Here is a 21,651-nt window from a genome sequence, read left to right as displayed (position 1 = left end):
TCCGTAATCAGCCGAGCAGCACCCCAATCAACCCCTAAGCGAGAGAGAGAGAGAGAGAGAGTGCGAGAGAGCAACCCCATCGGTCCTGCGTGTGTTCGCCCTTCTTTTTCCCTCGCCGGCCCGGGCATGAGTCACCCACGTCGGGCCTCGTCAAAATCGAAACTCTTCGACGGCCCAAACAACGCCTCGCCCGCCGCCGCGGGGGCTGAAACGGACGGGTTGCGAATTACGGAGCGTTTTGGGTGTAATTTATGGGGGCTTTAGGGGAAGAAAACTTTGTTCAGCGAGGGTTGTGAGAATTTTGCATGATTTTAATCGAATTGTTGCTGTCCATTTTCGAAATGAAATATTTCACTGCTCTGTGGTTTTAATTTTGTTTTGAAGGTTAAATATTGATAATACGAAGTCTTCGGCGGTCGAAATAGCGAGCTGTACAGTTTTTAAACGTTTGACATTATTTTCTAACAATTAATTCAATTTTTGAGCAACTAAATTCTTTTTTATTTTCCAGTGGAAGGAGCCATGGTAAAATCTAATGAGGAATTAAAAAATAAATCTAATTTCGCCTAGCAACATCATTAGTAGGTTTAAATAATTCACAAAAAAAGTCATGTAACTCTAAATATAAAATATTTTCGCTGTAATGCGAGAAATTCAGGTTTGTTTTTCAGGGTAAAAAAGGTCTAAACACCGAATTTCTATTATAAAATATATGTTTTGATGGTTCTGTACCAGCAAAATAAAAAATTAATTGAATTTGTCAAATGCGTTGGAAGTTTTGTCGAAAACTTCAGGAATTTCTGTTTTTGTTGTTTCAAATTCCATAAAATCCTTAAATTTAGCGAAATTATAGACACCCCGTCACAGTTCTACCCCAAAAATCTTCCAGGATAACTTTTCATGCATTAAAATGTAAAAAATTTAACCAAAAATGTACTGCATTTTTCTAAAAAGTTATATAAACAACCCCTTGGTGATCGTTTCTGGTTTAGATCGATATCGATTAGTAGGGTTGGTTCTAGATTCCGATTTTAGAGGCGATGAACATTGTAAACATTGTCCGCGAACGATCCCCCTGATTTTGACGGGGTGAATTTAGGGGCTAGCTGTAGAGTTGGGCTGTAAATAAACATGGCCGCGGCAGGGTGAGAATTAGGGGTTGCAATGCTGACAGGGAGTGACGGAATCAAAACCGATTGTTCTGAAACACGTGATCGTGCAGTCAATCGAAGGTTGGGGGCGGCAGAAATAAGGGTTGCGCGGGGGTACGTGGTGCCGTGGGCAAAACAATCGAATCACGTGACCGGCTGCTGCTGCGGCGGCGGCGGCGGCGGCGCACGTGGGGGTTGCCCTGGCGGCAGGGTCAGGGTGCTGACCTTTGGTAATGGTCGAAGGCCTGTTGGTGGTGCTGGTGGTGGTGAGGGTGCTGCGGTGGATGCTGCGGCGGCGGCGGCTGCGGCTGCTGCGGCTGGAACTGGTGATGGTGGTACATGGCGCCATTCTGCCGCATGTAGTCGTAGGAGCAGTACGGGGACTCGTGGACCCCGGGGGCGGCCGGGGGGCCGCCTCCGGGGACCGCCGGCCCACCGGGGTAGGCGGCGAGACCGTGGTGCTCACCGCCGCTGGTGTACGGGTTGGCGGTGGTCATTCGCGGGCCGCGGTCGCACTCGCTCAAGCACGGGGGGCGGGGGTCACTGCACTCGGGGGCACCATCAACGGCAAACACGAGGGGGCAACCGCGACACTGGCCTGTCGCTCGCAGTCTCTATCGGTCGGCGGGGCGTGCGTGCGTCTCGCTCTCGCTGTGTGTGTCGTTCAGCCGCAACGAGCAAAGCCAACATGAGCGACGACGACGAGCCAGCGAGCGAGCGAGCGAACGAGCGGCCTAGCAGGAGAGGCAAACCAGCCAAGCCGGGACGGATGGGAGGCATGGGCAAAAATGGGTGGGTTGGCGGGCGGGCGGGCGAGTGCACGCCAGCCGAGCTCGGCGGAGGCGGGGAGGGCGAGCAGCAGCCCACCGAACGAGGGCTATTCGCTTCGCTTGCCGCTCCGACCCGCAAGCTTCCAGCACGAAAATTTCCGCTCTATATTTTTTTTCTTACATCAGAGCCGGCGAAATGAGCGGGCCATTTTCCCCCTTCCACGCGTGCCGGCTGTGTCGTCACCCGCGCACACTTTTTTACTGTTTTCGAGGGGATGGAAGTGTAGCAACTAAGGGGTGGAGGATAAGTACTCCTTCAGCTCTTCAGGGCAAGTTGAGACTTGTCCAATGGTGGGCAGATTTTGCAATTCTGATGGTTAGAACCCGAGATTTGGAGTTGCAAAAAAAAATAAAATTTGAAAATTTCCTTCATTTATCATTTTTTGGCCACCATTTGAGGCCAAACAATTTTTGAAGCACACCACTGGGAATCTCGTTGAATATCGAAGAAAATGATATATGTGTCATGTGGGGCGACAAATAATTCCACCGTAAATCTTGAACATAACAAGAGCGCGCGTGACACGTCGTTTTGCTCTCCCTGTGGAATAACGTAGGATTACGTGTTTTTGTGTGTTTGGCCGAGGAAGAGTGTTGCTTATAGTTATTTTCGGTTATTTTCGTGTTAATTTACGTAAGTTCTGTCACCCAGTCGGCCAATAAAAGGAAAAATACCTGGCACTCCTTTGAGACACTTCGGCCAATGTTTAACGCAGGACGCAGCAGTTTGGTGATTTGTCAATAGATTGTCACAAATATTCGCTTCAAATTCGCTCTATTGTTATAAAATTTAGAAACATTGTTAAGGTGCACCCTGCAACCCCAGTGAGCAAACGATAAGCCAAAGAATGTCGGTTCTTTGTGGAATTTCCATTTGTTGTCTATGAAAAGCATGCCGAACAGCCAACTGAAGGTCAATTGGATCCAACACAATCAAGCTAACGTAAGGGATGTCTATACCTGTGTCTACATTATTTAGGTCAGCGCCATTGGGGTGGATTATGACACCGTTTTATAGCTTGATCTTGACATAAATGCCAGCGCTGGGCAAAAAGCTTTCAAGGTCGAGCTAAAAGAGTAATCCGCCCCAATTTCAGGAGTGTCCCCCAAGGATTTTATGAATATTCTGGCACCCATATCATGCAGCAGCCCCGGGAGAATTCGCCCACAGAGGGTAAGAGCGGAAAGGAAAATCAGTTCTCTCAAGAGAATACACCTGCCCAGCGAGCGAGCGAGCGAACTCCCTCTCCCTCTCTCATCCCTGAGCAGCTTATTTGTATGTTTCTCCTAAAAGTGAAAGGCATGGAGTCTTCATAAGGCACTCCCCTGACAATGAGGTGTACCTTTTACATATTATATTTTTTAGAATCTTAAAAAATGCGGAAAAATAGGTTCAACGACAACAGTAACTTGTCAAACATAATACAGTCCATAAATTGTCCAGGGTAGTACCACTTAAATGACTATCAACACCGCCAGGTGCGATATGATATGAGTCATCGTTTTAGTTGCTGACAGCAGTGAAATAACAATCCGTGAAAGGATCGTTTTTCCTCAAAAGTCATTTGCCACGCCAGAAAATCAACCACCGACTCTCATCATTTTCGTGACAACTACAATTCGAACAACATCATGCAGTTATACAGCGGCTCGGTCAGGGGGCCTTCGCGAAGAAGCCCGGGCGAAGAGGCGAACCGACCAAGTGGGTGTATGTACAGTGCGCTCGCGTACGTATGTACTGCGCGCGTATATACATCCATCCATCTGTGTATATATATGTATGTGCCGAAGCAGGAGGGTGGCTGCCGCCGCCGCCGCCGTTGCTGCTGCTGTGATGATGCTGGGCCAAAGCATTGAGAGAGAGAGAGAGAGAGAGAGAGAGAGAGAGAGAGAGAGAGAGAGAGAGGAGGGGGCCAGGAGGCTGCGGGCATGCAGCAGCGGGCGGAGGGGCGCGGGGGAACGCCGCGCTCGCTTTATAAAAATACATAGTGAGAGAGAGAGAGAGAGAGAGAGAGAGAGAGAGAGAGAGAGAGAGAGAGAGAGAGAGAGAGAGCGCGCGGTGTGTGTGTGTGTGTTGGTTCGTTCTCTCCGTACATACATACATACATACAAGTTTATATATAAAAGGACGTACAGCTCGCTCGCTCGCGCGCTATGTAGAGTATGTGTGTGAGTGTGGAGCCCTAGCTAGGGAGAAAGAGAGCCGCGAGGGGGTTGGTGGGGTGGGCACAGCCAGCCAGCCAGGCGGGCTGTTTTATGCAAGGGGCTTTATAATGAGTGAAAGCAGCGGCAAAAAGAGAGTAGAGAAAATATCGATAGGCAAAAAAGAATAGAGAGAGAGAGAGAGAGAGAGAGAGAGAGAGAGAGAGGAAGGGGTTGCTCGGCTGGTTGGCGTATGTACCCCGCACCTCGGTGTGTGTGTGTGTGTGTACATGCACGGACGACGGGGCTTTTAGCCTAGCTACTGCTGCTGCTGCTGCTGCACAAGTACATAATGCTGCTGGCTGGTGGCGGTGCTCATTTGAGTACATACATATATGCTCGCCGCTCCGGCGGCCGCGTTGGGTTCGGGTCGGGGCTGATTTTCCAATTGATTTTTCTCCCCCAATCACAGCCCAACGCCTTAATTTTCCACCCCCGAGAAAAATTTCCGCCGCCACTGAGCATAATAGAAAATAAAATTTGCACTGCCACATGGGCGCACGGCCTGCTCAAGAACATTTAGATTATGAAATTGCTTTTTCGAAGGATCTAGCATTTTTTGTTAACCAATTTTGACCTCGAGCGGTATTGAAAACATCTTTTGCGTTTTTGAAGGTTGCGGTGTAGCGATAATGGTTTGCTGATAAGGTTTGAACAGTCGCAAAACACTCGAGGGCGTGATTTTTTATTTGGAAGGGGTGCGTTTGACAGCTCCTCAAAAGCAATTAAAGGGCTCCAATTTACTAAGACAATAGCAAGTTTTATAAATTAATTTAAAATCATGAATTTCTAATTTTTATTGATGGATTGATTGTTGTCCTTTGTTAAGCCTTGCGAAAGGGTTTATTATTTCCAGATTAAACCAATTCTGGCCTTTATTAGATCCAAGAAAAACAAAATTGCCGAGCCATCCTCATAAACTGCTTGTTGTTGTAATTTAGTAGCGACAAAAAGAGGAAATTTTATTTAAAAACCAGATAGCAAATAAAATGAAAAAATGTTTGTTTCTCTAGCTAAGGAAATTTTACCCAATATATTTTCTTCTACATGTTCAAAAAAAGAATTGTCGGAATTTTTCATCAGTCAAAATTTCACTTTGAAAATTATTTCTTTCCAAACAAAGTAAAATAAAAGCTGTACAGAAATAATGTGAATAGTCCTTTTAATCATTACTTGAATTATTCTCTAAAAAATACGAAAGAGCTAGAATTTTTAACTTATTGTTAGTCGATTGAATTTCCGGGAAAATATCGGCTCCAAAGTTTGCATCCGAATTAAGCGGGAAAATTTGGCTAATAAATCGCCCACCATTAGATGGATCGTGACGAGAGTGATCGAAATCATGCGAAAATATCATTTAAATTTTCGAGGAAATCGGCAAAATCTGACATTTAAATGTTACTCATTGTCAGTCCTGATTTGCTTAATTACGATTAGTAGAAATTAATTATTGCTTAATTCCACAAATGCAAAATGCTCTTAATTTTTAGCCGGTAAAGATTCACTTTAAAAAAAAAAAATAGTTTAGGAGGCTAAAAGTTTAGTCAAACAGATTTGACCCATAAACACAAAAAGGCGCAATTCTAAATAGACAAGAAGGAATCATTTTCCATACACCGCACATAGTAACTCAATTCTAAAATTTTGTATAAACACTAATGTCATCATTGGCTGCAAACAGTTTGCATCTGTTCAGTGCGAGTGCCACGGCCGATTTCGAAATCACCGACGGGAGAGTTACGCAAAATATTGCTCCTTCAATTCCGTCAGCGGGCGGCTTTTCTTGAATAGACGCAGACCTCCCCGCCGCCCGAGAGAGCAATAAGCCGTGCGTGTGTGTGTATGCGAATCCAAATACTGTCTCCGAATATCGAGTTTCGCGTTTACAGCTGTTTCGGGTTTCATTCATGCTCGTCGCGTACCCCCAAGTACGCGAGGCGCTTGTTTTCGCGTGTGCCTCCGCATGCATCGCTCCCCTCCTCGTCGATTTTTGCAATTTATTATTAAAATGCCGTTGATATCGGCGCGGATATTTTCCCCCTGTGGCAGAGCTGCGCGGCGCCGAGCGCCGAGCGCGCTTGATATTCAACAACTTGTTGGTTTCTTGCGCTCATCTCCTTTCCTGCCATAGCTCGCTCTCGCAGCACTCACGGCGCGGCCAAAGGTCAATGGCGATCGAGCAAGTGCATCCGCTACGTACGGTTTGTTGTTCTTCTTGCACAATATCTCTCCTCCAGCCGCGAGACTAATTATAAACCAACGCCAGCATACAGCTATAGAGGCGACACTGTAATCACTCTTTTGTTCGTTATTGGAAGAGAAAATGCGATGTGATATAATGAATATTATTGCCCAGGGAAATTGTAGAGCGAAATTTTTCAAATACAAAAAAGTTGAGTGTCGTAAGAAATGCTATGAAAAAATAAGTTTGACCTTTCCTTATTAATGGGGTCGAGCCAAACCTTTCCGTGTCGCCGAGGTTTCCAGTTTGCATCACTGAATAATGTCATCAGGGAAAATTTGAATTAATTGAATTTAATTGATAGTGATTCCCTAAATATTCCTGAGATTCATTTTTATTCGATAACATTTGGGCCGGATTTACGCGGAAAAGTTACAAACATAAAGGGAAATCGGCTTTGAAAATTTATGATAAAAATTCCGTCAGCACAATGAATATTTTTGTTGTTATTTTTTACGAACAGCTTTTCTTAGCCAGGTAATTGGCGAATCGACCGTTACATGGCACATCAGGCTGATGGAAATGTAACAAAATGCGCGGGAAGGAAATTATTAGGTCGGCACGCCTCTTTTTTGACGCTTCTGATTGGCCACCATATTATTTCGACGCCATATTGACTTCTGACCGGCGGCAACCAACACAGATCGCATCCTGGCCCCCGGTAAATATTTGCTAACTGTACAAAACTGTTGTAAATTTATAGAAAAAAGACGATTGTTGTAAAATCGTCTATTAATTCGTATGTTTGAAGGAAACAAACAGGAAACGCCAAGGTTCTTTCTATTCCGCTCTGACACGAATATTCTTGCATCAAAAATGTAAACTTTGTTGCATTAACAATTTGTTTTATTTCAGGACCTCTCCGCACAGCACTTAAAGTGGAATGATACTGGGCAACAATTGAAAATTATTTAAATTGTTGGATGCCATAAACAATTGATCGATAAACAATTTGTTCAACAATTAGCAATAGTAAAAAAGGACCTTCCTACACTTAAAATTCAAATTTTGCCAATTTTCTATTAAAATATACGGTACTTGAACATATTTTCTTTGCATATTCCGATTCCTCTCGTCGAGATCTGTTCAACGGTGTATGCCACTTATTGGGGAAACTCTTGGTTTTGAAATTAAATCGGATTTCAAGTAAGGAGACAGCCATTACCATTTGAAAAGCACGGTAACTTTCCAGCCAATTTTCTCAAAAAATTACACTGCTCCTTAGGTCAATTTAGGCTTTAACTGAATCTTAAGGGATGAGTTTTTCCAATGCAAACAAGCATTTTCCAGGCTTTTCCAGTATCATTCCTCTATAATGTGGGGCCATCTTTCCGCCTCCCCGGACAGTGGTCTTTAATTGTCCTTAGAGTGCGAAAACCAGCAAGTGACGCCTCCAGCCGCCCGTTGAACTATTTGAGCATTTCGAGTCACTTATTTGCAATTTCTGACATTGAGCAGCTAGTATTAGATCTCCGAACTGCTCAAATATCTCCCATTATTGCTTTCACACTCCTAAGAATGCCTTTTAACAATGCTAAATTGGAAATCTTTGTGCCCCGCCGTGACGATGACCACCCACTGCATTTTTCAAGTATATCACCCACAAATAATCATTAATTATGTGCATACAGAGCACTTATTTGTTTAGGTATTATGCCTGGTGTATAGACACTCGCCACAGGCTATGCGAACAAAGCCTGACCGTTAACATTTTCTAAGGGAAGAAAACGTGAGTCTTCGTACACTCCCTACTTATTGGCTAAGTTTTTGTCACATTATGAGCTTCAGTAAATACAAATTTCTTTCTTCTTTCCGCTTTTTTTATGGCAAGCATTTGTCAAGATTATTCAGCCATTTTGCAAGTTCATATACCTGTCACAGTCTAACGCCTAACACAATAATTTACCCTCTATGAATCGCTCTTTAAGTTTTGGCCATCAGGGTTGTAAGCTGCCTTGTCGAATGCTTTGCATTGTGTATTACGGCATTTTTTTTCTTTTGTCCAAAATAACACATTTATGAACTGCTGCTCACAATAAGCAGAGAAGAAAACATACAGAATACCCTGGGGGCGAGAATTAACCACGCTCACCCTTGTTTAGGGATTGTCCGAAAAATGAATCTCATAATCAAATGTGGGATGTTTCCATTTCGTCCTGGTCCCGGTACAATTGCGCAACGTTCAACAAACACCCAAATTTTCATTGTCGAATTGATTGATGACCTTTTCTTGCAACAAGGAAATTCGCTTTTGGTTGTTGAAAGTTGCGCAATTTTGCCGGGACCAGGACGACTTACTCCTTGTGGATGGCAATTTTCCAAATTTTAAAATCTTTTACATTCTTAATTAGTCAAGGCACAATTTAATTAAATAGCTTCCCGTGCGGCCGGGTAAATTTAAACATTAACATCAATTCAAAACATAAAATTATACATATATTATACCAATTTTAATTGTCCAGCAGATTTTAACTAAAAGCAGCTCTCAGCCAAATAATCAAGTCAAAAAGTGCCAACCTTTAAAACTTCATTAAAAATTTGAATGCATTGTTGGGTGAATTTTAAAATGTTTGTAATCGTCTAATTCATTTTCAAGATTTCTCGATAGCTTTTTGTTCTCATTTTATTGTTATTGCCTGACTGTGTACCTATTTGTATTGAGTTTCTGATGGGAATAAACAGCAAAAAATTTGACTTATTGTCCATGACCAAGAAAACCATTCTTCTAAAATAAATTCGGTATTTGATTGTTGATGGATCCCAATGAAGTTTTTCGCAATTTTTCAGTTTAAAGTAAAAAATTGAAACTTAGAAACCCAAAAGAAATGACTGCAAATAACAAAAAAATCTTGCATGCAGATTTTTTCATTTTACCTAAATTATACTCGATCAGAAAACAACCTAGAGTGAACTTGAATTATTGAGCATAAAAAGCCACGTTTTATAGTTCTACGGAAGACACTGGTACAACACAGGTGTGTACTTGAGTCTCATGAATAGTAGTTTTAATGATCGCCAGAGGCGAAAGATAAAGCAATAATGACAATGACGTCACAGTTGACGCATCTTTATTGTGAATAAATGTCTTTGTTCTTCCCAGGCTCCAACACGCAATCAACCATTTTCTTACAGATTTTATCATCCATCTTAAAAAAAAATAATAATTTAAATCCAAGATGTTACAGGCGCCTTTTAGCTAATTGCAAAAAGCACACCTATTCTCAATTATCCCAAATGAAGACATGAATTCGCCACAGAAAAAAATGCCGCGGCTGACTGAGGCGAGATCGAGTTGAATTTGGTGAGTGTGAGTGTCCCCAAACGCGAACCGCGTGCCTTCGAGTTCGTGTGTGCGCTCAGCAAGCGGCAAGGTCAGCGGGCCGGCGCGGGAAAAGGTTATTCCGTCGCCGATCGCAGGCAGAGGCCAGGAGGTTTTCGCTACCTTGACTCGCATTCTCCGCGAGCACTCTCGTCAGTGGACACGTTGTTGGACCTGCAAACGCACGCAAATATATACATTATTAGCATCTTTCCCTGGCTGGAGAGAAGAAAAAAAAACAAATAAAACATCCGCAGCCGATTGATCACAGTGATGGAATCAACACTTTTTTGTTCCTTTTTCTTTTTATCTTCTATTTCTCCTGAAAAAAATATTGCATGTTTCAATTTATTATTTCATTCTAAGGCTGTTTTAGTTAATTAAATTTTAAAGGCTTATGGTATTATTTAAACCATCCAAGATTTTAATTGAAATGTACACCATATAGTTCTTCAAATTTGTTTTAATTGAAGGACAGTGGGCGAATAATATCCGCATTATAGCTTAAAAATTGAGAATTTTTTTACATTAAAAATATGTTTGTGTGAACAATTTTCCTTTTTTAAACCTCGTCAGCTTTGGAAGAAACCAACCTCTTCCTAAATTAAGAAGCGAATTAAATTTATCTCCGTTTTTTTTAATATTCTGACGGCAAAAATGAATTATTTTTCAAATGAGTTTCATGTAGTGAAAGAGTGGAATGATGTTATGCAAACCCGCATGGAATTTCTGCTCTGCGGCACAACGTCTTTCAATAAGCAGGCGTAAGTGGTAGCAAGATTTCAATTTATTGTCTTTTATGATTTGCACTAGTCTGCGCTCACTTTGGCTTGTCCTCAAGGACAAGGTATTAGTCACTTGTTTTCCTGAAGTGTCGACCATTCTCACATGATTTCCATTAATTTATTGTCATAGACTTGTGATGCACTAATGTATTTAATGACTGCGTCTGAGATTAAATACATCCGGTAATAATAAGTCTTTTTTTAATTTCCAAATCTTTCAAGCTCATATTAATGGCCAGAAATCAATTTGATGGAGGTGCGAAATTTTGTTAGGATTAAAATTATAAATTTAAATAATTTACAAGAATTTTATTTTATTGTGGCAATTCATGTCGCCAAGCCATCCCTCTTTTGCTGTAGGCGCGTTGGGGCGGTTCAGACCGAGTAATTTTACGACACATTTTCTTGCGATAAGGTCCGTTTTAGGTCCTAAAATCAGTAGATTCTTAAATATCATGTAATATCTCTATGCTATTTCAGCATATTATAAATTAAATTTTCGCAATTAATAATAGAATGGATAGGTAATTAAATTGATAAGAAGGCCATAATTAGATACCAAACTCAATACTTGTGCAATGATTATAGAACAAACCTGGTGACCAGATGTCGATAAAATAACAAAACAATGTAGCCGGAAGAAGAGAATTTCTTTTGTTAATGTGAAACCGTGGGAAAAGGTCAAAACGACAGTTTCTCGGAATCATCCCTTAAGAAAGGTCTATTGTATTAAGAACAGCAGGGTATATTTTATCCATACACATTTTTTTTGCTCTTTTTATCCCTGTCCGAGGACCGGAGGACCGGGAAGGACGCGCACTGCACTAGCACGAATGCTGAAACCCGGGTCCCAATAACACCGCGAACGGATTGAATGGGCGCACCAGGCCGCACTGGGACCCAGCCCACTCAAGGGCCACTTGCCTCCGCACCGAGGACTGCTTTGAAACGCTAGACATTCGTCCCGTGAAGCGAAATCACGCATGCTGGAAAGGTGCAAACCAGCCCGTCGAGCAATTTGAGCATTTCGAGTCACTAAACTAACCACTTTTTGCCATGTCTGACATTGGGTAGCCAGTATATTAGATCTCCGAACTGCTCAAATACCTCCCATTGCTTTGACACTCCTGAGAGTGCCTTAACAATGCGAGCCAACGGGCTGGTTAAATTTTCACTCATAACCATTTTTTTATTATTATTATATCAAATAAAAGGAAAAAATTAAAGTGGCCTGAATTGAGATCAACAACTTTCAGTAGCATCTTCTGAGTGTCTCGCGGGTGTTACCGACTGCGACGCGATGTCACGGATCATCCCGGGGTGTGTTCACCGCGGCGATGAGCCACGTACTGCAACAGCCGCTGCCCGCCCAAATCTCGGCGAAAATGTGTTCGACTTTCGCGTCGTTAAAATACTGGAACGATATTTTACCTGTTATAAAGTCATGTAGTGTGGAGCAGTAGTTCATTCCGCGATTTGCAAGGAATACGTGATTTCAAGGGGTTTTTTTAAGTGCTAAGCGATGTGTTTTAATACTTGTCCGGCTCTGTCATCCTGCTGGACAAGGTTTTCTTAATCTGTTTGCCAGGAGGGTTGCCTTTTCTCACAGGCTTTTATAAATTTATTTGACTGCCATAACATGAAAATGTATTGACTAAATGTTGGGAATAAACAACAATATGATACATATATTTTTAAATAAAATTGTTCAGCTGAGTGCAACAATTAATTTTTAATTTAATTAAAGAGGAATGATACTGCACAAGCCTGGAAAATGCTTGTTGCCAATGCATAAACTCGCCCCTTAGGATTCAGTTAAAGCCTAAATTGATCAAAGAAGCACAGTAATTCTTTGAGAAAATTGGCTGGAAAGTTAGCGTGCTTTTCAAATAGTAATGGCTGTCTCCTTACTTTAAATCCGATTTAATCTCAAAACCAAGAGTTTCCCCAATGAGTGGCATACACCGTTCTACAGATCTCGACGAGAGGAATCGGAATCTGCCAAGAAAATATGTTCAAGCACTGTAAATTTTGGAGAAAATTGGCCAAATTTGAATTTTTACTGTAGGAAAGTCATTTTTTATTATTGCAAATTGTTGAACAAATTGTTTATCGATCAATTGTTTATGGCATCCAACAACTCAAATAGTTTTCAATTGTTTCCCAGTATCATTCCACTTTAAGACACAAAAAATACGGACATTTTCTGTAGAAATCCGATCGGGACCTAATTAAAAATATTTTACAGTAATAAATTTAATGACAAACCTCATGATCAAATTTACGGTTTGTCTCACTTCTTTGAATCGGATTAATGCGTCAGCTCATTCGTATACGGCTGAATTAAGGCGTGGAGACGCAAGGAGGTGGCAATGAGTGATACATATATTATGCAGATCCTGCGATACGCTATTATATTGACATGTCACCAATACTAACAACGCAACGCGACAAATCATCTTTATCCAATCCCTTTAAGAAAAATTTAGTGGCATTGACCTCATGCGCGTGCATCTTTGGTCCATGCGTGAGTTCGTCCGATGTGGTAGGTGTCCTTGTTACCCTCTGCGTATTGTATTGACCTAGGCAAGAATAAAAAAGGATGCGGCTATTGTGACGCCCTTTGTCGAATTTTGTTGGCCTTGAATCTTGATGTGAGACATTTTGCTAAGGTACTATAGTAAAAAGTGACACAGGCCGAATAATGCATCATTTCTTAGTGCTGGCGGGAAACCCTCCAATTGTTAAGCTTGCACGAAAAGCTGCATGGGGCTGTCACGCTGATGAATATTGTTACAGAGGAATGATGCTGCAAAAGCCTGGGAAGTTGTTGCCAATGCATAAACCCATCCATTAGGATTCAGTTGAAGCCTAAATTGACCTAAGATGGAGTGTAATTTTTTGGGAAAATTGGCTGGAAAGTTAGCGTGCTTTTCAAATGGTAAGGGCTGTCTCCTTACTTGAAATCCGATTTTATTTCAAAACCAAGAGTTTCCCCAATAAGTGGCAAACACCGTTGGACAGATCTCGACGAGAGGAATTGGAATATGCAAAGAAAATATGTTCACGCACTGTAAATTGTGGAGAAAATTGGCAAAATTTGAATTTTATTGTAGGGAGGTCCTTTTTTACTGTTGCAAATTGTTGAACAAATTGTTTATATATGGCATCCAACAATTTAAATAATTTTCAATTGTTGCCCAGTATCATTCCATACTGCAAACTGCGAGTTATATGTCATGATACCGAGTGTATTCACAATTTTTGTATTAACTGTGGTTGCAGATAACTGTTGCAAGTGAACCAAACGAAATATTTAGGTGTTATTGTGGACCAAGACTTTAATTTTAAGGCTCATATTCGACATGTTTCCAAAAAACTCCGTCGGAAAAATTGTGTGCGAGTTTAGTTACTTAAAGGCTAATATGCCATATAATGTGCGAAGGATAATGTATTTCTCTATGGCTCATTCTTGTTTGAATTATGGCATGACCGCATGGGGTGCTGTGAACTTGTCGTCTCTATTGCACCTCCAAGAAAAAATACCGTATAAAAAAATGTGTTCAAAAAAACACCAACAAAACGTAGAGAATTTATTTCATTTTTGGCGCGTGTTGCCTGTTGACAAGATTTATCAGCTTAATTTATTGTGTGTTCAATATTTTTATGGTGACTTTGGCGATCAGTATAATACACGATTGTTACTTGCCGCTCCAGTTGTCGAACCAATGTTAGATAACAAATATTTCAATAGAACATCTGAATGTATTTTGCCGAGACTGTGGAACATGTTACCGAGTGAGTTAAAAAATCTGAGAGACAAAAGTGATGTTAAGCGAAAAATCAAAAAGTGCCTTATAAACAATTAAATCGAACTCTTATCGACCATATACTGCATTAATTTCATGATAATGTGTACACGACTGTATTAAATTAAGCTGCCTTGTGCAGCTATGTATAAGCACCAGCCGTTAATTCTTCGGAATTGGCTGGACTTCCAAAGATTACAAATAAATATTCTTCTTAAAAAAAACTTTAAGTTCTCATGTTCTGCAGAAATCCCAATTATAAGTCTTTTAGCGGTTCAGGTCCTGCCCCTTTCCTGGAAGGCAACAATTGTCGCTTTGAATTATTGTAATTTTGCAGTATTCCTTAACAACAATAACAGGCGATCAGTTTCGCCTGACAACCAAATCTCTCTCGGGGCTGACGCGGTGGTCGTTTATGAAGAGAGATTCATGACAAAGCTTGTCAAAATAGGAAGTGGCATTTTTCTGCTAAAATACATCAATTCTAAAAGTTACATGGAACAAGTAATAGGTATTAAAATCGAAAGGCTGGTTAAAAATTAATTTTACAAGTCTAAAATTTTCTGTTTTCAAATTTGTTGCCCCTCTAAGTTTAAAAATTCCAGGTGACAAAACACTACAGTTTTGTTAAAATATTCAATTTAAACTCCTACCAATTGTTTTGTAGGTTTTCACTGTTTTCCTATTTTAAATTATCTCGTCTTTGCATATTTTCCATGTTTTCAAAAAATTAACATTCTAACATCGTTAAATTTAATGTCATATAATAAGAGAATTTTTGGGACGTCCTCTCGCTTCTGCTTCAATTAGAGATAAATTGTGTCGCATTCAGCCGCGTGTGTGTTTTTGTTTTCGTGTGTCGCAAGTTGGTCGCACACAATGCAAAGTGACACGATACGCAGCGCGAGAACGAGGGAAAAGTCGCGCCGCGGCGCGTCCGAGACTGCGGCGCCAAGCAATAAAATAAATTTTGTGGTCGGCGCGAGCGAGCGAGCAGAGCGGCGGCGCTGCAGCAAAAGCGAGCGTCGTCCGAGTCAGACTCGTCAGAGTGCTTTTTATTTTTAGGCCCGAATCGGTTGCCAATTTGGACTCTCTCCACAATATCCCATAGTCAAAAGCACATGGAAATCATTTGTGAAGATATCCACACATACGCGTGCATGCGGTACGTAAATAAAAATAGACTCTCTTTCTCTCTCGCACACCGCACAAGGCTGAGGAATAGTTGTTGTCGGTGAAGGTGCGTAGGCAACACGCGCGACCCGTTTGTCCGGCAAGTTGCAGAAGCTCGAAAACTGCAGGCGCTCGTTAACATTTTGTATTGTTTCCATGGCGGATTCATGCGTCACAAGAGCAGCGATTTTTTGTTCTCAAGAAAATTCGACATATTTGTATTTTTAATTCAGGAATTTATTTGAATTGTAGAATTTTGAAAGATAAAATTATTGCAACAACATTAAAAATATTATGACCATTATTGTTGGTTGCTGTTTAAATTTCCGTGAAGATTGGCTTAAAATTTTAATTCAAAAGCCAGGAAAATTCAGTTGAAGCCAAAATTGGACAAAGTAGCATGGTAAATCTTTTGAGAAAAGTGGCTGCAAAAAATGCGGAGGACTGTCTCCCTACCTGAAATCTGATTTTATTTCACAACAAAGAGTTTCCCTAATAGGTTTCGTGCGTTGTTGGACAGATCTCGACGAGAGGAATCGAAATCTGCCAAGAAAATGTGGTCAAGCGCTGGAAATTTTTGAGAAAATCTGAAAATGTTAAGTTTTTCTATTGTTGCAAATTGTAGAACAACTTTTTTATCGATCAACTGCTGCTTATTGCATCCAACAATTCAAATAATTTTCAATTGTTGCCCTGTTAAGTAGAGAGCACTGTTTTCATATTAAAAATAGGGTTGGGACCAAGTTCCTTTTACATTTAGACATCAAATGAGCACAAATCATACAATTTGAAGTCGATTCAGCCACTAATAAAACCGTCTTTTCAGACCAAAACCGTCTTAATTGGCATTAAAAACCGTCTCAACAGTGCCAACAGACCATTAATAGCTTTTTGTCAAAACAAAATTGTCCTAAAATAAAGAAATGAATAAATTTTGAAAATGTTGAAACAGATTTGTTTGTAAGCGATTTAAATTAAAAAATATTCTCTTGCTGGTACAACAAACAAACAAACTACAAAAAATGTTTCTTTGCATGAATTTAAAAAAAAACAATCTACATATTAGTCCAAACTTTTATATTACTCCATCCTATTTTAGAATAGCAAATTTAATGATTAAATAGAAAATTGGTATGTAAGCAAGGGACTTTTCCCATTTTTTCATTTAGATGTGACAAATGACTAAAAACGAGAGAATGGTGATGAAGTGCTAATAAAATATGTATCATTTTCTTTATAAGTAAAAAGAATGAAATGTTAGGCGTTATTTGATAACAAAAAATTGTTAAAATTGTTTACATAATTATTTGTAATTTGGGTAATGGTAAAATTTATTTTTCCTTACAATCCATTAAATGCGTTGAGTGATTTTTGCGCTTTTTATATGTTTTAAAAGACTTTTAAATTCACTTTTCAAAAGATTTTAAACAAAAATACAAATAAATTAATTATTTTGCACCATTTATTTACGTGTTAGCCAATTTTGGCATTGCCTCGATTTCTAGTTAGGAGTAATAAACTGTCTAATAAGAGAATTTTTGAAATAATTAATAAATTAATTTCAACAGAAAATTAAACAATTTTAGTTTTGAAGCGAATTCGTGCTTATTTGAAGCACAGTAAAGAAAATTGTTGACTTCCACCTACATATCGATTAGGAAATGAACCTAGTCGAATTTTCAGAAACTTTTTTAATCCAATTCGGTGGAGCTTCCGGAGCAAATGGCAGAAAAGAAAGAAAAATGAGTAAATCGTGGGGTGTGTGTGGTGCTGCGGTGCTGCGAGGCGGCGGCGGCGGCGTCTGCGTGTGCACCTTAACCTGCACAACATGGGCAGTAAAAAAGTTTTGGGCAAAGTTGAGCGATTTTATTGCCGCACGCTCGTCTATCTTTCGGCTGGCGGCTTGGCGGGTTGGCGGGTTGGCGGCCGGGCCTCGAGCATAAAAAGCAGCGCGTATATTTTCCATCCATCGCTGGCGCTGGCGCTGGCTGGCTGGCTGGCCGCGGATGCAGGTTGGCTCGATCTGCCCTTGGCGACCGTTGCTAGGGCGGCGTGCGCGGTGACGTCACCCCGCCCGCCGTGCGCACCCCCGCGACGCGCGGGGGGTGCAGCAGGGCACGCGCAGGTCTCCGCGCCCGCAAAGCAGATGGCGTGCGGGAGAGCCGCAGCGAGCACCACCACACAGAGATTATCCATCCGCCGCAGCCTCCGGGACAGGACGCGCACCACCCACCCGCAGGTCAGTCACCAGAAGATTCTAAATGCATGCGCACACTTCATTTTTAAACTAAAAGGATTGTGTTTTATAAAGTCTAGATTTATTCCAATTTAATTTTTATTACCATTTCTTACTGAAATTCCACCTCAGGAAGAACTTAATTCGCCATTTTGATAATAAAAACATTTTTTATTTTTGATTGGAAAATTCCGATAATTTCAAAAGTCAAAATTCGTTCTTTAATTCAAATTCTCATCACCCCTAATTTCCCTATCCAAAATTCACCCTGCATTTTATTTTTGATGGGTCCCCTCAAGTTTGCAAACATTCCAAACCCTTTTCCAACCGAGATAAAAAAAATCAAAGGTCCTTTTGATGTGATTGCAATCGATTTTCCGCGCCGAAAATGCAACCAAAAGTGGAGAGTCCCGCCCCGGTCAACAAACACCTTGCAAAACTTCCAAACCTCTGAATTATGAATCTCCTGTAGCTGCTCACGCACAGGACGAAAAAAGAAAAGCAAACAGAGGAAAATCGATTATTGGTCCTGTTTTATTTACTCTGCTCTCTCGACGCGAGAGCATAATACACATTTGATGAGCCGGAAGATCATAGCAGTTTGTTCCCGTGTACGTGACTGAAAAAGTCTTTTTGATGTCGCGCCTCTTGACTTTTGTTCCCGGATATTAATTATTTTGCTTGGCGTTGCAGCAGTGGCGCAAATGTCGTGGACGGCGGCCCTTCTCGCGGCTCACCTGCTCGTCATCACAGGTATACGACCCTTTTCTCAAGAGGAAAACTTTCAAATAAAAAAAAATCAAAATAAATTTAATTTTACTCTTATTTACGAGGGAAGGCTTTCTCAAGCAACTCTGCAATGTGAGAAAATTACAAATCCGAGAAAAAAAACAAATAAATATAGAGCTACTGAATAATGAAAAAGCTATCAGACATTTTGGGGGAAATGAAAAAATTCATTATTTTTTAGGTTTGAGTTTGGCAAAAATTAAATTAAATTATTGATTGATAACTAAAACCTAAATATTTAAACATAATCTGTTCCATTTAAAAAAAGAGCTAAATTGAAATCATTTTTATCAATCTTGTTACAATTTTTAAATTTAAACAAGTTTCAAGGTTTTTTTTCAAATTTGTTGTAAAGGAATAATGTAGATTTTGATTTAAGTCCTTCAAATTCCTAGTAGAAATTGATTTGTCTATTTTTAATGTGTTTTTAGCTATCCTGGGTTGATTTTAAATGCAATTTACAACAAAAAATAATTTATACCTCGACCGTAAAATATTTTTAAGAACTTATAAACGCTAAAATTTTCCCAGAGTGCCGTTTAAACATGCAAGAAAATCGGCTGCAAAGTTTGTCTGCTAAAATGAAGCAACAAGAACTCTCTTCCTGTTAAAAATCATGTGAAATTTTCGTCCTAATTCACACAATTTTTTATACATCGGTGAAATTAATCTCGAGAAATATAGAAAAAAAACTTTGTGAACTGATTTGAATATTCGTAATTTAACAAAAAAATCTATCTTTAAACCATTTACTAGTGAATTATCAAGTAAAGAATCAGGATTTCCTCTTAATTTGATTTTTGGTAATAAAAAAAATCAAGTTTTAAAGATTTTAACTTGAAATTAATCGAAAAAGGATTTTATTCTCGAAGATGTTTTTTTATTTATATCCTTTTCTTCCCCCTGCTTCATTAATTATTCATAAAAAAAATAGTTGCTGCTGTCACAAGAAAAACCTACGACTCTCGTCAAGTCTAGTCTCATTTCCCTATTTTTAAATCCTCCTCAAAAGAGCGATGGTGTATTTTGACGTCTCTTCTCCAGCATTTATATTATCCCTCTTCTCTCAAACGGACAGCAGGGATCCGTTTTTTATTTCTCCAATCTTTCTTTCAAAGAAAAGTCTTTCCAATAGTAACGCGTCGAGTCTGTGTGTTTATTTTTCCAAATGCTGCTGGGGAGCAGTTTGTCCAACGAGCGGCATCAACTGCTACACATGCTCGTCGGTGAACGGCAGCAACGTCAACTGCGAGGACCCTTTCAACCCTGACCCGTCCGAGTACAAGGTGAAGTGCATGGTGCCCAAGCAGGGCCACGTCGGAGTCTTCCCGGCCAACTTCTGCATCAAAATTCGAGGCACAAACGGTATGCATGTCTGCCAGAAATAAAAGAGACTAGCACATTTTATGGCTCGACGAGAGGTAAATATAGGCTGTATAAATAATGTTCCAGAGCTTTTAGGACGCACTATTACTGCTCCAAGGTCTTGGAAATTTAAATTAAATTTTGGATATAAAAGGACTTTTTTAGTAACTCATTATGTAGCATCTTTAGCTATTTTTATTTCTTTTCACACAGGACCAAAACAAACTTAAAACAGAGGGGTTCCAAAAATCCTCTGACCGAATCACAAATTCATGTTTTAAGGACTTTCTCCAATTTTAACAAAATCACATGCATTTTTTAATAATTTAAAAAAATAATAATTAAAAAATATGATAAGAATGAATTTCACAAAACGGTTTAATAAAATGCGATGATCTTTTTTCGGGGGAAAACGCGCGAAATAATGCGTAAAACCGCAAAATTGTAAATTAAAACCGACTAGTTTGCGTGCTTGAAGACTTTTTCTTATAAATTATAAATAAAAGAATTTTTTTTATTTTTCAAAGAAAGAAACGAAATGGTTAAACTCTTGACCGTGCTTTTTATTTTACGCAGTATGTGGCTCTTTTGAATGAAAAGTTATATTTTATAAGGTTGGAAAATAGATTTTTATAAAAAATGTCCGTTTTAGTAGATTGTCTGTCATTATTTTAAAAATTAAAACTAGCAAAATGAATTAGTCTGGAAATTAAATTTTCTAAAAATATTTAAACTCATGATTAAATTGAATATTACTAATGAGTTTCACTGATTGCAATCGTTTAAAACAGCCTGAAAGTAGCCAACTCATTTGCCGAACAAACAGCCCTATATTAGAAACCCTTAAAATATTTTTTAAATAAAATAATGGCGTGTTTCCATCTTCTTTTTAAGGAAAAATTTATAGTTAAATTGTAAAACCAATTAATGCATATTGTTTACAGAAAAAATTCCATCAATACACGTTAATGGCTATGAAAATTTTTCATCGCAAGCTTTGAAAATAAATAATTTCCTTTTTTTCTTTTTTCACACTCCTTGTACATTAATTCCCTTATTCTATTTAAAATAATTTTGTAAGGGGAAAAATTGAATAAATAAAAAATAAAACAATTCAAACTAAAACAACTTTTTGTCAAATTAATATTTAAACAAATTTCTCTCGTGTTTTCAGTGGAGACGTCGTCGATGATGTACATCAGGGCGTGCGCCATGAAGACGATGGACTCGCAGTGCGGCGTTTTCAAGTACCAAGACGCCGCCATGACCGGCTGCATCCTGACGTGCGACTACGACGGTTGCAACTCGGCCTCTGTGGCCACAACGACGGCCACCCTGCTGGCCGCCCTCCTCGCACTCCAGCGGCTCAGCTGCTAAGACAAGCAATCAAAGTCTCATGTCGGGAACAAAGAATCGCGGTGTTTAATGCCGCAGAAACGGACTGCTTGGCTGCCTCGTTTTTCACTCTGCATTCGTTTCTTTAGATGGATAAAAATCGGTGGAGTTTTTTAGACAAATTTCTTGACGAGAATTATTTTCAATAACAAACGGAGGAAACTTGAAGTTTTTAGGCATCAAAAATTAAATACTGCCAATTCAATTATCATCTTCTACTCGCAATACTCACACTATTTACCCAATTTTAGCTCGTGAATCGAGAGAATCTAAAATAGGAAAGATATTTATTGTAAAAAGATAACATCTGCCTTCCATATAATAAAATTTATCTTGGTACGAAACCGGATTTGAG

The 21,651-nt window shown here is 39.8% G+C and overlaps 2 protein-coding genes across 2 annotated transcripts in view; one reads left to right on the top strand and one right to left on the bottom strand.

Moving 5' to 3' along the window:
- Tdg (Thymine DNA glycosylase) overlaps window positions 1-1,864 on the bottom strand; it is a 28,963-nt gene extending 27,099 nt beyond the window's left edge. The window contains exon 1 of the mRNA XM_065481598.1: window positions 1,377-1,864. Coding sequence (XP_065337670.1) covers window positions 1,377-1,648 — 272 coding nt within the window. The 5' untranslated portion in view covers window positions 1,649-1,864. The remainder of the gene's footprint in view (window positions 1-1,376) is intronic.
- Window positions 1,840-21,645, top strand: LOC135937440 (uncharacterized). Its single transcript, XM_065480590.1, has 5 exons — window positions 1,840-2,067; window positions 17,558-17,750; window positions 18,441-18,500; window positions 19,722-19,901; window positions 21,076-21,645. The coding sequence occupies exons 1-5, from the start codon at window positions 1,840-1,842 to the stop codon at window positions 21,276-21,278; spliced, it is 864 nt and encodes a 287-aa protein (XP_065336662.1). The 3' UTR covers window positions 21,279-21,645.
- The last annotated feature ends 6 nt before the right edge of the window (window positions 21,646-21,651 follow it).

This window comes from Cloeon dipterum, chromosome 2 (assembly GCF_949628265.1).
Source record: "Cloeon dipterum chromosome 2, ieCloDipt1.1, whole genome shotgun sequence".
In the NCBI taxonomy this organism is placed as follows: Eukaryota; Metazoa; Arthropoda; class Insecta; order Ephemeroptera; family Baetidae; genus Cloeon; species Cloeon dipterum.
The sequence above is the reverse complement of the archived record's forward strand: the minus strand, read 5'-3'. Positions and strand labels throughout refer to the sequence as shown.

Bases quoted from the DNA above. Each gene is read 5' to 3' on its own strand.
- LOC135937440 (XM_065480590.1), top strand. From the start codon at position 1,840: ATGAGCGACGACGACGAGCCAGCGAGCGAGCGAGCGAACGAGCGGCCT. The intron at 17,751-18,440 runs GTCAGTCACCAG...TTGGCGTTGCAG, and splicing joins CGCGCACCACCCACCCGCAG to CAGTGGCGCAAATGTCGTGG. The intron at 18,501-19,721 runs GTATACGACCCT...GCTGGGGAGCAG, and splicing joins TCACCTGCTCGTCATCACAG to TTTGTCCAACGAGCGGCATC.